General features: G+C 34.0%; 1 protein-coding gene across 1 annotated transcript; it reads left to right on the forward strand.

The window, feature by feature from the left end:
* The first annotated feature begins 411 nt into the window (after positions 1-411).
* LOC123865709 (UDP-glycosyltransferase UGT5-like) lies at positions 412-14,533 on the forward strand. Its single transcript, XM_045906920.1, has 8 exons — positions 412-886; positions 1,343-2,372; positions 2,468-2,690; positions 3,678-3,897; positions 4,968-5,136; positions 12,079-12,301; positions 13,408-13,627; positions 14,209-14,533. The coding sequence occupies exons 2-8, from the start codon at positions 1,533-1,535 to the stop codon at positions 14,489-14,491; spliced, it is 2,178 nt and encodes a 725-aa protein (XP_045762876.1). The 5' UTR covers positions 412-886; positions 1,343-1,532; the 3' UTR covers positions 14,492-14,533.
* The last annotated feature ends 350 nt before the right edge of the window (positions 14,534-14,883 follow it).

Genomic DNA, 14,883 nt, shown 5'->3' on the forward strand with positions numbered 1-14,883 from the left:
AGCGCGTAGCCAGAAGCTCGTGAAGGAGGTCCTCAACGAACGCGTGATGGTGCGACTTATGCCTCATTCACACGAGAGCTGTTTTACCGTCCGTTAAAAAGCGTTCAAATAGAACAAATGCATCCCCAAGTATCTTTCTCAACGCTTTTTTAACGCGCACTTTGTATTTTCAGCGCAACGCCGGGTTTTAACGCTCGTGCGAATATCCCTCACCAATACCCCCCCCCCCCCCCCCCCCCCCCCCCCCCCTCCTGAATATTTTGAAAACATCGGTTGGACATGAGACGTAAAAATGTAACAGACAGGCACACTTGTATAATAATAATATATTGTAATGATGTAAGTACACAATATAAATGGCAATGAAATCGTTTCTTTTCTGCTCTTGTTATTGCGTCCAATCCAACTTCTTATCATAGTAGCTGATAACCTCTCCTATAGGTTTGAATTTGCCATTATTATTTTAGTTATCTTTGACACTGAAACAAATCTCAACTCATTTTCAAACTGAGTATCCATAGCCCACCTTGTATTGGAATGTTTAATGGAATTTAGAGTGCCTAGATATTTTTTTCTCAGCCAAAGATGAAGACATAAACCTATCTCTAATACATAATATGTTAAATAAAGTCTGAGCACGACCGAAATAACCACGACTATAAAGTAAATTTTCGCTAACTAAATGTCTGTGCTTTGGTGGAAATTTAGATTTTCTGTTTTTTTTTTTCAAAAATATATAGTAAGGCAATTTCATGCTCGACTATAATACCATGTATAAAAGGTTGATTACTGAGAAATATTTATAGAATTTTCATCCAAGCGAAACTGGAACGAGTCTTAGTATATAAATAGCATTAAAATAATACCTACGCCAATCTCGGTACAGGTAAGAATATAAGTATATTATTTTGGATTTATTGTTGTTAGGTATAACTGTTTTTTATTTGTTTCATTTCATGGTAGGAGGCTTTGTCTATGCCTAGTTAACACCCTTCCGGCAAAACTATTTTGCGTTCCGTATGCTGTGAACCAATGAAGAGTACGGTTTAATAATAACTAGCCGATGCCCGCGACTTCGCCCGCGTGGATTTAGGTTTTTCGAAATCCCGTGCGAACTCTTTGATTTTCCGGGATAAAAAGTAGTCTATGTGCTAATCCAGGATATTATCTATCTCCATTCCAATTTTCAGCCAAATCCGTCCAGTAGTTTTTGCGTGAAGGAGTAACAAACATACACACACACACACACACACACACACACACACACACACACACACATACAAACTTTCGCCTTTATAATATTAGTGTGATAATAATTAATAACTGCCATACCATCTTCCAGGTTAGCCGGCTTCCATATTAGACGACTCACTCCATCATCACTTACGCATATATAAACAAAACAAGACTACCTCTATACCTAAATATCTGTCGAATCGCATAAATACAGCATAATAATAAAACATATTGATATGGATTCAACAGCTCGCATATAATCAAAATGTGGACATGTAAACTGTTAGTAACTTAAAATGTCTTCGAGTAAAATAATCTCTCGTTTAGTATTGTTATTTAGTATTAACTCGTGTCTAGTGCGTTCTGCAAAAATATTAGCCGTGTATCCATCTCCTGCAATTAGTCACCAAATTGTATTTCGGACTTTAACAAATGAATTGATCAGACGAGGGCATGAGGTCACAGTTATCACTCCGGATCCTGAATTTCCAAAAGGAGAGGCGCCTTCAAATTTGATAGAAATAGATGTCCATGACCTGTCCTATAATACGTGGTCAGAGTGTTTGCTTAAAGTAATAACTGGAACCGAAAGTGATAATCGCTCTCAAGCGATTTTCTTTATGAAGGCTTTGTCAAAAATATTTGAAGCTCAAATAGCTACTAAAGAAGTCCAAGAGATAATTAGTAAAAAACAAGATCACTATGATTTGTTACTATTGGAAGCCTGTTTAAAACCGGCCACAGCTTTAACCTATGTTTTTAAAGCACCAGCGATTCAAGTCAGTTCATTTAGTGGATTATCATATAATTATGAAGTGGTTGGTGCTCCTGTACACCCCTTGCTGTATCCAACGCCAATACAATATAGAGTATATAATTTATCTAAGTATGAAAAACTTCAGCAATTATATCATCAATGGCGGTTAGAAAGCTCTTTTTACGAAATTGAAGAAGAAGATAATAAGCGTTTACAAAAAATGTTCGGACAAGATATTCCATCCATCAGAGAATTATCTAATAATATCGATATGCTTTTTTTGAATATTCATCCAATCTGGACGGCAAACCAACCAGTTCCACCGAATGTTGTACATATTGGAGGATTGCAAACTAATTCACCGAAGGAATTGCCAAATGTAAGTTTTGTGGAATTTAATAAAGTTCATAATAGTATTATGTAAAGAGTTGTGATAGCTGCTATAGTAATGATTAAGATTAAATATTTTCACAGGACCTTGGTTTGCTATTGAATGCGTCCAGGAACGGTTTTATTTACTTCAGTCTTGGAACGAACGTAAATACTACAGTTTTGCCTCAAGAAAAATTTCAGGCTATGATAAAGGTGTTTTCCCAACTTCCTTATGATGTTATATGGAAGTGCAATCAAGATTCAATGCCTGGGAAAACAGAAAATATCAAACTAGTGAAATGGGTGCCGCAAGCAGACCTTCTGAGTGAGTTAAACTTTTACAGGTTTGAGTCTTACCAACTTTAGACAAGTACACTGTCCAGTCTTCCTTAAATGCGTAGTTTGGTTTTGGTTATTATTTATATCAAACTAAATAAAATTTTGTACATAATATGTTTTAAAAACGAATACCTGTGTGTGATTTGTCAGATTTTCGTAAAAATATGTGCTTTCTTTTGGTTTCAATTTCAAAGTTACACAAATTTTATTTGTATGTAAATCTGTAAACAAGTGTAAATTAAAAATTTATAACACCCCCGACAAGTGAAGGTTACAGTAATAACTAGAAAAGAGCTGATAACTTTCAAACGGCTGAACCGATTTTCTTGAATTATAGCTAAGAACACTCTCGATCAAGCCACCTTTCAAACAAAAAAAACTAAATTAAAATCGGTTCATTAGTTTAGGAGCTACGATGCCACAGACAGATACACAGATACACACGTCAAACTTATACCCCCCCTCTTTTTCGGTCGGGGGTTAATTAATGTATAAATTCTGTAAATCTGTTATGCAATGCAATATGTAAATGGGAGTGATTGCAAGATTAATAAAATGGAGTGCGCTATTGTCACTTCTCTTAACTAATAAGTTGATAAAAAAAATTCGGCTTAAGTTGATTTCAAACTACGGAAATATAATATAATATAAATATCGCTCACCCTACTTTTAAATGTCACTGTTCACACTTAGATGAAATATTATTACCTACATCTAACAGTGAAGGCAACTTTATATAGAACTCTTTTCAAATTTTGTTTCTGCTGGCTTACTTATAAATCTAATCTTTCTTTCACTCATTAGATCGTGTTACTCATTAGATCGTGGCTGCTTTCTATTGATTACAATATGATAGGAGTTTTATTAAGATAATTTATTATAAGTAGGTATAGCTAATGCGATGGATCCTCATATCCTTCTGCATACTACTCAATTTGAAAACGAGATTTTGACACTTATTTTCAATTTACAGAGCATCCAAAAATTAAATTATTCATCACCCAAGGCGGACTTCAATCTACAGATGAAGCTATTGATGCTGGAGTCCCACTTATTGGTATACCCATTTTAGGGGATCAATGGTACAATACTGAAAAATATATATATTTTAAAATTGGAATCAGACTAAATCTACCAGAACTGACGGAGGAAATATTTAAAGAAGCCATTGTAACCGTTATTTCTGATCAAAGGTAATGTTGGTTTCCATTTTAAGTTTAATTAGAATATCTATACTAATATTATAAAGAGGAAACCTTTGTATTTTTGTATGTTTCTATTGAATAGGATTAAAAACTACTGGACCGATTTCAAAATTTCTTTTACAATTACTTAGAGTGTTAGAAGCTGTGATAGCCTAGTGGTTAGAACGTCCGCCTCCTAATCAGAGGTCGGGGGTTCGATCCCGGGCACGCACCACTAACTTTTCAGTTATGTGCGTTTTAAGCAATTAAATGTCACTTGCTTTAACAGTGAAGGAAAACATCGTGAGGAAACCTGCATGCCTGAGAGTTCTCCATGTTCTCAAAGGTGTGTGAAGTCTGCCAATCCGCATTGGGCCAGCGTGGCAGATTATGGCCTACACCCTTCTCATTCTGAGAGGAGACCCGTACTCAGTAGTGGGGCGGAAATGGGTTTATCATGATTACTTAGAGGGATTCTTCCGAATCCGTATAGGCTATATTTTATCCCGGAAAATAGATAGGATTTTTCGTGGTAGTGTCCACCCGTGCGAAACCGGGACGGGTCGCTAGTATAATATATTTTTATTCGAATAAACATTTAAAAGTGTCGACCTCCCTGGCGCAGTGATACCTAAGCGCTGTGGTCTTATTAGCGGGAGGTCCCGGATTCAATTCCCGGTAGGAATTTGGAATTTTATAATTTCTAAATTTCTGGTCTGATTTAGCGGGAGGCTTTGGCCGTGGCTAGTTACCAACCTAAAGGCAGAACCGACCCACCAAGCGATTTAGCGTTCCGGTACGATGCCGTGTAGAAACCAAAAGGGTATGGGTTACTGCCATACCCCTTCCAGGTTAGCCCACTTCCATCTTAGACTGCATCATCACTTATCATCAGGTGAGATTGCAATCAAGGGGTAAGTTTGTATCTGAATGAAAAATAAAAAAGCACTTTTTTGAATCGTCGGCATTCCAGCACCTTAGGATCCCAACTCTATCGGTTTTTCGAACTATGTGTCCTGTCCATTGCTACTTCACTTTAAAAAATAATTAAGATTTAACTAAAATTATTTTCTTTACAGTTATCGAGAAAATATAATAAAGCTGCGAACCCTTATGAAAGACGAACCACAGACACCACTAGAACGCGCTGTTTGGTGGATTGAATACGTTTTAAGGCACGGAGGCGCAAAACATTTAAGAGCAGCCGGTGCTAATATTTCCTGGCCACAATACTTAGAACTTGAATTAGTGACATCTGTATTTTTAGTTTTATTTTCCGCTTTGATACTACTTTATTTAATTTTACGTTACATAACGAAATTAATATTGAAATGTGTCGGCTGGCCTTCAGTTAAAATAAAAGCTTCATAGGTTATTTATGTAATAAGTCTAATTTTGAAGGCAGCCAAATGATTATTTTTGTGTAATATTGTCAAAAGTGTGCAAACACTTACATAATTCCACTTCCATATTGTGTTCTTGTAAAGAATTTCTTGAAAGAAAAGTTTCTTGATAGACATTATACATTATACATAGAACTCTTTGACCTGGTTCCTCCTTCACCTTTCTACCATTGTACTGCCAGGCATCGTCAAGGTCTGCATCCGTACGTAGTCGAAATTCCTCGAATACGTACGAAACGATTTGCTTCCTCTTTCCTAATTCGAACCGCTAGGATATGGAACGCCCTTCCGGCGTCAGTTTTCCCTTCCACCTATAATATGGGTACTTTCAAGTCAAGAGTGAATAGGCAACTTCTAGGCAAGCGCGCTCCATCTTAGGCTGCATCATCACTTGCTAGCAGGTCTGATTGCAGCCAAGCGCTAGTCTATATAATTAAAAAAAAAAAAAACATTTAAAAGGATGTGCTCCCCAAAGTCTATTTTTAAATATTTAAATTTCCTTGATAAGTATTTGATAGGATAACGCCAAATTATTATAATATTGTATCGAGACCTCAGTGAAATTAGTTTAAAATATATTAAAGCGAAACTTACTTTCAATGCCTTTTTTGGTGTGGGGTTTTGATATCGTATATCCCTCTATAAAACCTCAAAGGTATTATTATTCAGTTAAATGTTATTTAACGATTGAAAAATCAGCCCTTAACTGATAATATTAGGTTTGTGGCATTGGTTTTAAAGGCGATTCACAATAGGTAATAAATATATTCGTATCTATTTGTAATAATCTTTTAGTATATAAATTTATAGGTAGATATTTTGGTTTTATAATTTTATAAGTTTAATTATTAATACGTACCTGCATCATTATAAATAAAAATATCAGACAGCTATTAAAATACATTTTTTTAAACCACTTTATTGTTTATATTATAACCCTTTTGGCTTTGCCGCAGTTGGGTGATGAAAATAAAAGAACATTAATTTTAATAATACAACGTTTGACCTTATCATTGAACTGATCTATTCCAGGTAACCCATATTTACGATTTTATAGATCTGAAAGTCGGGGAATCGCAAGTCAAACTACTATATAGTATTTCTTTTTTAACTGGGAGAGTATGGGAAAATCCAAAACCATAAAATTCAATTCAAAAAAAAAGCGCACTGTACTGATTCTGAACTCTACTAAATTTTAGAGTACCTATTCGCATTTTTATCTTACCAATAGGTATATGTGATAAAAAAAGGACAGACAAACTTAATTTAATTTAGAACTGCCAAAAATCTTATCACTTTAGGTGCCAGTCTTGATTTTTAAGGATACTTTTTAAATTTTAAGAGTAGCCCTAAAATTTAGATGCAGATACACTAAATTTAGTTTAGAGAAAAATATTAGAATCAACACCACTGTATAAAACATAATTTATAATCTAATACATATTTATATTACTTAGGTACATTAAGTTCGTATAGAGAAAGAGCCAGCGCGTGCTAGAACTTCGTTATTTAATAAAAGCTGAAAGTGTTTCGTATGTCCCCAACACAGGAAGGAACGATTAGCGAGTATGAAGTTTGGATCATGATGGTTTTGGGAGACAACAGTTAATAAAGGTGTAAAAATCTTACGTCAAAGTATAAAGTCTAATTTTTTTTAATATTTTCTTAGGAATAGTATTAGAAATCACATCATGTATTGCCAGACACTTAGTGTCTTGATGGTCTTGCCATACGCCCTTGAAGTTTAAAAGTTTAAAGGTGTAACTAGACGTAACTGTGACGTAAGATTTTTACACATTAATTGTTAACTGTTATCTCCCAAAACCATAATGATCCAAACTTCATAGCTAATCGTTCCTCCCTATGTTGGGGACAATACGCAGATAAACTTTCAACTTTTATAAAATAATGAAGGTCTGGCACGCGCGGTCTCTTAGTCCAGTAACTTGAATACAAACAACTTGAATCAAATTTTTATATTTTATTCCAACTTTGAATCATTGAAGTAACCTTGTAGATTTAAAACATTTAAACATAATACCTTATCTCTTTTAGTGGCAACGTTCATATAAATGAAAACTTATTCGTTGCAAACTTAATATATTACAATGTGTACTAGAATAAAAATCTTCATTTCGTTATATGTTATTACTGTGAATTTAATATCTCCAATTAGTAGTGCAAAAATATTAGCAGTGTTTCCTACTCCTTCAATTAGTCACCAAATTGTATTTCGACCACTAGTGCAAGAATTGGTCAGACGAGGTCATGAAGTCACAGTTATAACCACGGACCCTGCGTTTCCAAAAGACCAGGCACCATTAAATTTGACAGAAATAGACGTCCACGACTTGTCCTACAAACTGTGGGTAGATGCACTGCGAGATAAGAATACTGGTAGAGAAACTGATGATCTTTTATCTCAAGTTGAAGTTATAACGAAAACTATGTCAAAAATATTTGAAGCTCAAGTAGCAACTAATGAAGTTCAGAATATAATTACCAAGAAAAAAGGACCGTTTGATTTATTACTGTTAGAAGCTTTTGTACAGCCCACATTAGCTTTCACTCACATTTTCAAAGTGCCCACGATACAAATAAGTTCGTTTGGTGGATTACAATTTAATTTTGAGACAGTTGGAGCGCCCATCCACCCTCTGTTATACCCAGTGACAGTCAATCAAAAACTATACAATTTAACAAATTATGAAAAACTTCAGCAGTTATATAAACGGTGGATGATCGAAAGGTTATTTAACTCATTGGTGCAAGAAGACGATGAACTTTTGAAAAATATATTTGGCCAGGATTTTCCAACCATACGCGAATTATCTGATAATGTTGACATGCTTTTTCTGAATATTCATCCTATTTGGTCGGATAATCAACCAGTTCCACCGAGTGTTGTTTACATTGGTGGGATACACACTAACCCACCAAAAGCATTACCAAGGGTAAGTTTTTAAACCAGGGAGCTACTCGTAGTTATTTAAACCTACTTATAATAAAACCTGAACGATTTCTTCAAAAATATATCTCGAAAATTGTAATAAAAAGAACCCCAAAACATATTTTTTTGAATTTTTGTCTATATTGTGTCTTTGCAAGCTTCAAGCTGAAACTACTGAACGTATTTGAAAGTAACTTAATATACCTACTTATAGCTTATACTCCGGGTAAACAAATAAGATAGTTTTTATCCCGGACAATATTAAGGTTTCTTCGGGATACGGAGCTTAGATAGATTAGATATATAAGATTAGATAGATATAGAGGATGATGTGAAATCTCAATAGGCACACGGCTAGTAAGTCATTGAAACATGAAATTCGTTCGTTTTGTGTGCAAATACCACGTTTCAATTTAAAGAATGCCAAATAATTGTTTGTTTTTAACCCCCGACCCAAAAAGAGGGGTGTTATAAGTTTGACTGTATCTGTGTATCTGTCTGTGGCATCGTAGCTCCTAAACTAATGAACCGATTTTAATTAAAAATAGTTTTTTTTTTTGTTTGAAAGGTGGCTTGATCTAGAGTGTTCTTGGTTATGATTCAAGAAACCGGGAAATTCAGGGTTCAGCCGTTTGAAAGTTACCAGCTCTTTTTTAGTTATTTCTGTAACCTTCGCTTGTCGGGAGTGCTATAAATTTTTAATCTACACTTGTTATAATGTGTGTAAAGTGTGTAAGCTCATCATTTACGTAATTGGGGTGATGGTCAAAAATAAATTATTTCTTAGTAATTATTAAATACAGATTATTTCAAAATTCGTGAAATCAATGTCCACTGTTAGTTTTAAGTTTGCTTACCATTTTAAGTTAACTATTTAAATAAAAAAGTACGGTAAATTACGCCGAATATTTATGACGTCATATCTGTGTTTTTCATACAAGCTCCCAATAAAGGCGAGCGTTTTGATGTTTGATAAAAAGTCGCTGATTTGACTGTGTAGTCATCATCCCAATTACACTTTTGGTAAAATTGGATTGTTACATTTATGTTCTTATTTCTGACGTTTCAATTTTTTGAATTATCTTTATAAATATTCAAGAGACTGGTTTTTGAATTATCTTAATAAATATTCAAGAGACGGCGTGGAGACATAGCTCCAAAGCCTATCTTGATATTATAGTAGGTATAACGAGAATACTCGTACTACGGCTAGTGCATTACATTTGCATGTACATGACTAATCTCTATATCAGACGCCAAATAGTAAAATCGAATCGTGAGTTGGCAATTTTATAATACCATGTACTTCATTTTTATATCGTATTGTGCTGGTATTGAGACATCAGTGAGATTAAGTTTGAATATTAGTCAATATTGTGATAATAGTTGATTCGTTGCAGGATTTTGATGTCGCGTATCCTATAAAATTATAGGTAGTACAATTTGTGATAATATTAATTATGTGGCGGTTTTAATTTTTGTGACTCATAGAATGTGATAAAATACTAATGTGATAATATTTTAGATATTTCTTGTAGATATTTTGATTTTAATATTTTATATAAGTAAAGATAATATATATTTTATACCCACCAGCATCATATAAAAAATATCAGACATTGTGGCTGTTAAAATACATTTTGTCTAAACCGCTTTATTTTTTACTTTATAAAAAATAAAAGTACAGGAAACGCCATACTGTATAACAAAGCTCGGTACCCCATACTTACGAACTTATAGAACTGAAAGACAGGAAATCGCAACTCAAATTGTATACTTACATTTTTTATGTGCCTGCTTAGGTTCATTTAGCTCATAACATGAATAATAACGTCATAAATGTTACCTTTTTATTCATTGTAGATAGCCTTTATATAAACGAAAACTTATTGCAAGCTCAATGCAAGCTGTAACGTTTACTAGAATAAAAATCTTCATTCCGTTATATGTTATTACTGTGAACTTAATATCTCCAATTAGTAGTGCAAAAATATTAGCAGTGTTTCCTACTCCTTCAATTAGTCACCAAATTGTATTTCGACCACTAGTGCAAGAATTGGTCAGACGAGGTCATGAAGTCACAGTTATAACCACGGACCCTGCGTTTCCGAAAGACCAGGCACCATTAAATTTGACAGAAATAGACGTCCACGATTTGTCCTACAAAATATGGGTTGACACGTTTCGAGAAAAGAAACTGGGAAGCGAAGATGGTGATTTTGTGTCTCAAATAGAAGTTATAATGAAAACTGCATCAAAAATATTTGAAGCCCAAGTAGCAACTAATGAAGTTCAGAATATAATCAGTAAGAAAAAGGGACAGTTTGACTTATTACTTGTAGAAGCTTTTTTGCAGCCCACATTAGCTTTCACTCACATTTTCAAAGTGCCCACGATACAAATTAGTTCGTTTTGTGGATTACAATTTAATTTAGAAACAGTAGGTGCTTCTTTGCACCCTCTAATATATCCAGCAAGTGCAAACCAAAAAGCATATACTTTAACAAATTATGAAAAACTACAGCAGTTATATAAACAGTGGACGCTCGAAAGGTTATTTAGCTCATTGGAGCATGAAGACGATATACTTTTGAAAAAGTTATTTGGCAAGGATTTTCCAACCATACGCGAATTATCTGATAATGTTGATATGCTATTTCTAAATATTCATCCTATTTGGTCGCGTAATCAACCAGTTCCACCGAGTGTTGTGTATATTGGTGGGATACATACTAACCCACCAAAAGTATTACCGAGGGTAAGTTTTAAAACTAGAGCCACTTGTAGTTAAGGGGCATGACACAAGTCTGCCCGCGAAAATCAAATTTAATTTGGTTTTTCGCAATTTGTAAACTAATACGACAAAGTAGGCTTATGGTATTCTAATTCCGCAAATGGCAGTATCATATTCACAGGTTTACATAAAAATCTTTACTTGAAAGTGTTCAGTTTGGCTATTTTTTTTTGGTTTTTAGTTTTTGTGTTTACTGAAGTCGGTTATTTTTTTTTTTGATTTTTTAAAAATAATAACATGTTACATAATAATACATTATTTAAAATGTAATAATAATAAATGTTAATACATTTTTTGTAAACATTTATTATCAATATATTTAAGTAAACCGTCCTCGTAAAATCAGACCAATTCACGAGGAAGGTTTATAAATAGGTTCTAATCCTCCATACCTTCCATATCTTCTATTCTATTCATGCCTATTTGTCTATTGAATACTCGTAGGTATGTAGCCTACATACTAAGCCCGTGCGAAGCTGGGGTGGGTAAACTAGTAAATAACATGTAATATCGTTATATCTATGCCGGCGACTTTATCTGCTGGGGTAACTCTTCAATTTATTCCGGTATAAACAGTAGAAAATATTACTCTTCAGGTTTTCATACCCATGCAAGAAATAGCGTTGATCCTTTGCACTGTTTCAGCGTGATTAAGGGTCAAACCAAAAAACTAACCTTTACGTATTTTATAAAATTAGTAGGTGCAGACTATTGCGCCACTAAAATGTTTCCAAGTGTGACAAAAGAATTTATTAACAATAACTTTTATCACGTCACACTTCCAAAGCAATTTATTTATACAGCATTTTTCTTTATGCAAAAATGCAAGGTTATGACAACTCGGTTTATGTTATCCTACTTAATATTATAAAAACGGTAAGTATGTATGGATGGATTTGGCTGGGAATGGAGATAGATCATTCATCATACCCTGAATTAACACATAGGCTACTTTTTATCCCAGAAAATCAATGCGTTCCCACGGGATTTTTAAAAACCTATCATATTAGGTCTAATGAGATTGTCATTAATTCTTTTTACAGGATTTGGATAAACTGTTAAATGAATCCAAAAATGGTGTAATTTACTTCAGTCTTGGAACGAATGTGAATACATCAATTTTGACGCCGAAAAAAGTACAGATGTTAGTAAAAGTATTTTCAGAACTCCCATATGAAGTTATATGGAAGTGGGATCTGGATTCGATGCCTGGAAAATCAGAAAACATCAAGATATACAAATGGCTACCTCAACCAGACCTTCTTAGTAAGAAGTTACTTTAAAATAAATTATCGTATAATGACCATACCTCTATACTAATGTTTTATTTATTATATTATCCATATCCATAGTATTATTATAAATGAGAAAGTGTGTCTGTTGGTCTGTATGTATATCTCTTTGCCAGCTTTTCCAGGTTCATCCGTTATATATACCGCTCAAGGATACAGAGAGAGCTTGCATCCCAGGGAAGGACATAATATAGCTAGCTACTTTTCGGTTCGTAAAATCAAAGAGCTGCCCCGGAATTTTTAAACTAAATCGACATGAATGAAGTTGCGAGATACAAGTAGTGTAGAGATAGCTGGAAGGGGTGTCTAGACTTGATTTGCCTGGGTTAATTCACCTAGGTAAATCAAGTATACTACTTTTTGACTTCATCCACCTAATTATTGCGCGCTAGCTTTTGGTAGGCGAAAAATTAAAGAATTCTCACGGGATTTTAAAGAATCAAAATAAAGGCGGACAAAGTAGCGGGATATCTAGTGATAGAAATTGTTAATGTTAGTAAAATCTGATATTTTGGTGGTTGAGTGATGTTTATGAATTTAAAAAAATCAAGAATGTTTCATTTCATGATGTCCTGCTATAAAAGATTGAACGAGCAAGGATTCAGAGCAAGCGTTAACAGGGCTCTCTCCGTCACTCGTTTCATACAATCGTAGTTCCAATTTCATTTGAATATTAAGCAACCAAAGTCCATGAAATTTTGCAGACATATTCTAGAAAGTAATATCTGTGTCTGTGGTGTTTTAGATTTTTCTAAAAATATGTGGTTTTAAAATTACAGGGGCTCAAAAATTTGTATGTAAATTAAGACCGCGTAACTTTGAAACCGAATATTTTAACAGAAATCTGGTAAACCACAGACATAGATATTAGTTTCTAGAATATGTCTGCAAAATTTCATGGACTTTGGTTGCTTAATATTCAAATGAAATTGGAACTACGATTGTATGAAACGAGTGACGGAGAGAGCCCTCTCAATAATAATCGGGACATAATATTTGGGTATTTTAGCGGTTCTTTGGTTGACAGGTCTATTGTTATGAAAGGTCATAAACAAACGTAACCATCGTTGTCATTTACAGGGCATCCCAATGTCAAACTATTCATCACACAAGGTGGGCTTCAATCTACAGACGAAGCTATAGATGCTGGGGTACCACTTATTGGCATACCGATGTTTGCGGATCAGTGGTACAATACAGAAAAATATCCGTATTTTAAAATTGGAATCAAACTTGTTATGCTTACACTCACTGAAGAAATATTTAAAGAAGCCATTGAAACAGTTATTACTGATAGCAGGTATAATTTAGTTTTCTACACAAATATTATAAAGAAGTGAAGTTTTAAGTTTGTATGTAGGATTTTTCCAAAACTATTCATCTTATTTCAATAATTCCTTTACTGACAGGATGCCTAGCTACATTATTCCAAAGTGCTATAATTGTAGCTTATCAATCACGCGTTACCATGGTCAAAGTCGTGAGCTAAAGCTAGTATATTAATAAACATAATTGGTGACATTGGCCATAAACTTAAGTATAATCCTTACTCTGAAAGCCGATTCACACCAATTGCGTACACGTGGCACGTGCGTAGTGACGCGCGTACCCCCCTAATACACCGGGTTACGCATATGTCCACGCTTTACACAAGCGATGTGCCATGTATCATACAGTTCCATAAATTACAACGCAATGGTATGCGCAACGTCTACGCTTACGCAGCCTGTGTGAACGAGCTATTAAATGAACAGAATGCTTGCTTCTTTTTAAGGTTGACACCTAAAAATAAATGGAACGACCACACTTTCGCATTTATAATTTTAATTTGGATACGTAATAATATGGATATACTATTTTAGTTCTTTTCTTTCTTTATAGTTATCAAGAAAATATTAGACGACTACGAGCCATCGTGAAAGATGAACCACAAAAACCACTAGAACGCGCAGTTTGGTGGACCGAACACGTTCTAAGACACGGTGGCGCTAAACATTTGAGAGCGGCCGGTGCTAATATTACATGGGTGCAATACTTAGAACTTGAATTAGTTGCGATAGTAGTTCTAGTCTTGTTTTCTATTATAGTAGTGCTGGTTTTTGTTTTATATTACCTGAGAAAATTAATGTTACCAGCTTTTAAGACCAAGATTAAAACGATGTAGATGTTCAACTAGAAATAATAAAATAATAAGTAATTTATTGCAATAAGTCCCAAACACTAAAAAAATATGATAATTATACTTAGTGACTTATGTTAGATTTTTATTGTAAATACAAAATATAAAAAAATATTAACCGCCATTGCCAAAAATATAACTTTATATATAACCTTATACTTTTATATACCTTTATACATACCTTTATATACCTTTATATACCTTTATGTATAAGTATTAACAACCTAAATAAAATTGTGAATTCAGGCAAAACTTTTGATATTTATGTGGCATGTAACGTTGGCTGTAATAATAGTTACATCTACACATTTTTATTTAATGTCTAGTAGGTACACGATTATTTATAAATTAAAGACTTGTTCAAGGTTTGTTTCTAT

This window comes from Maniola jurtina, chromosome 5 (assembly GCF_905333055.1).
Source record: "Maniola jurtina chromosome 5, ilManJurt1.1, whole genome shotgun sequence".
NCBI lineage: Eukaryota > Metazoa > Arthropoda > Insecta > Lepidoptera > Nymphalidae > Maniola > Maniola jurtina.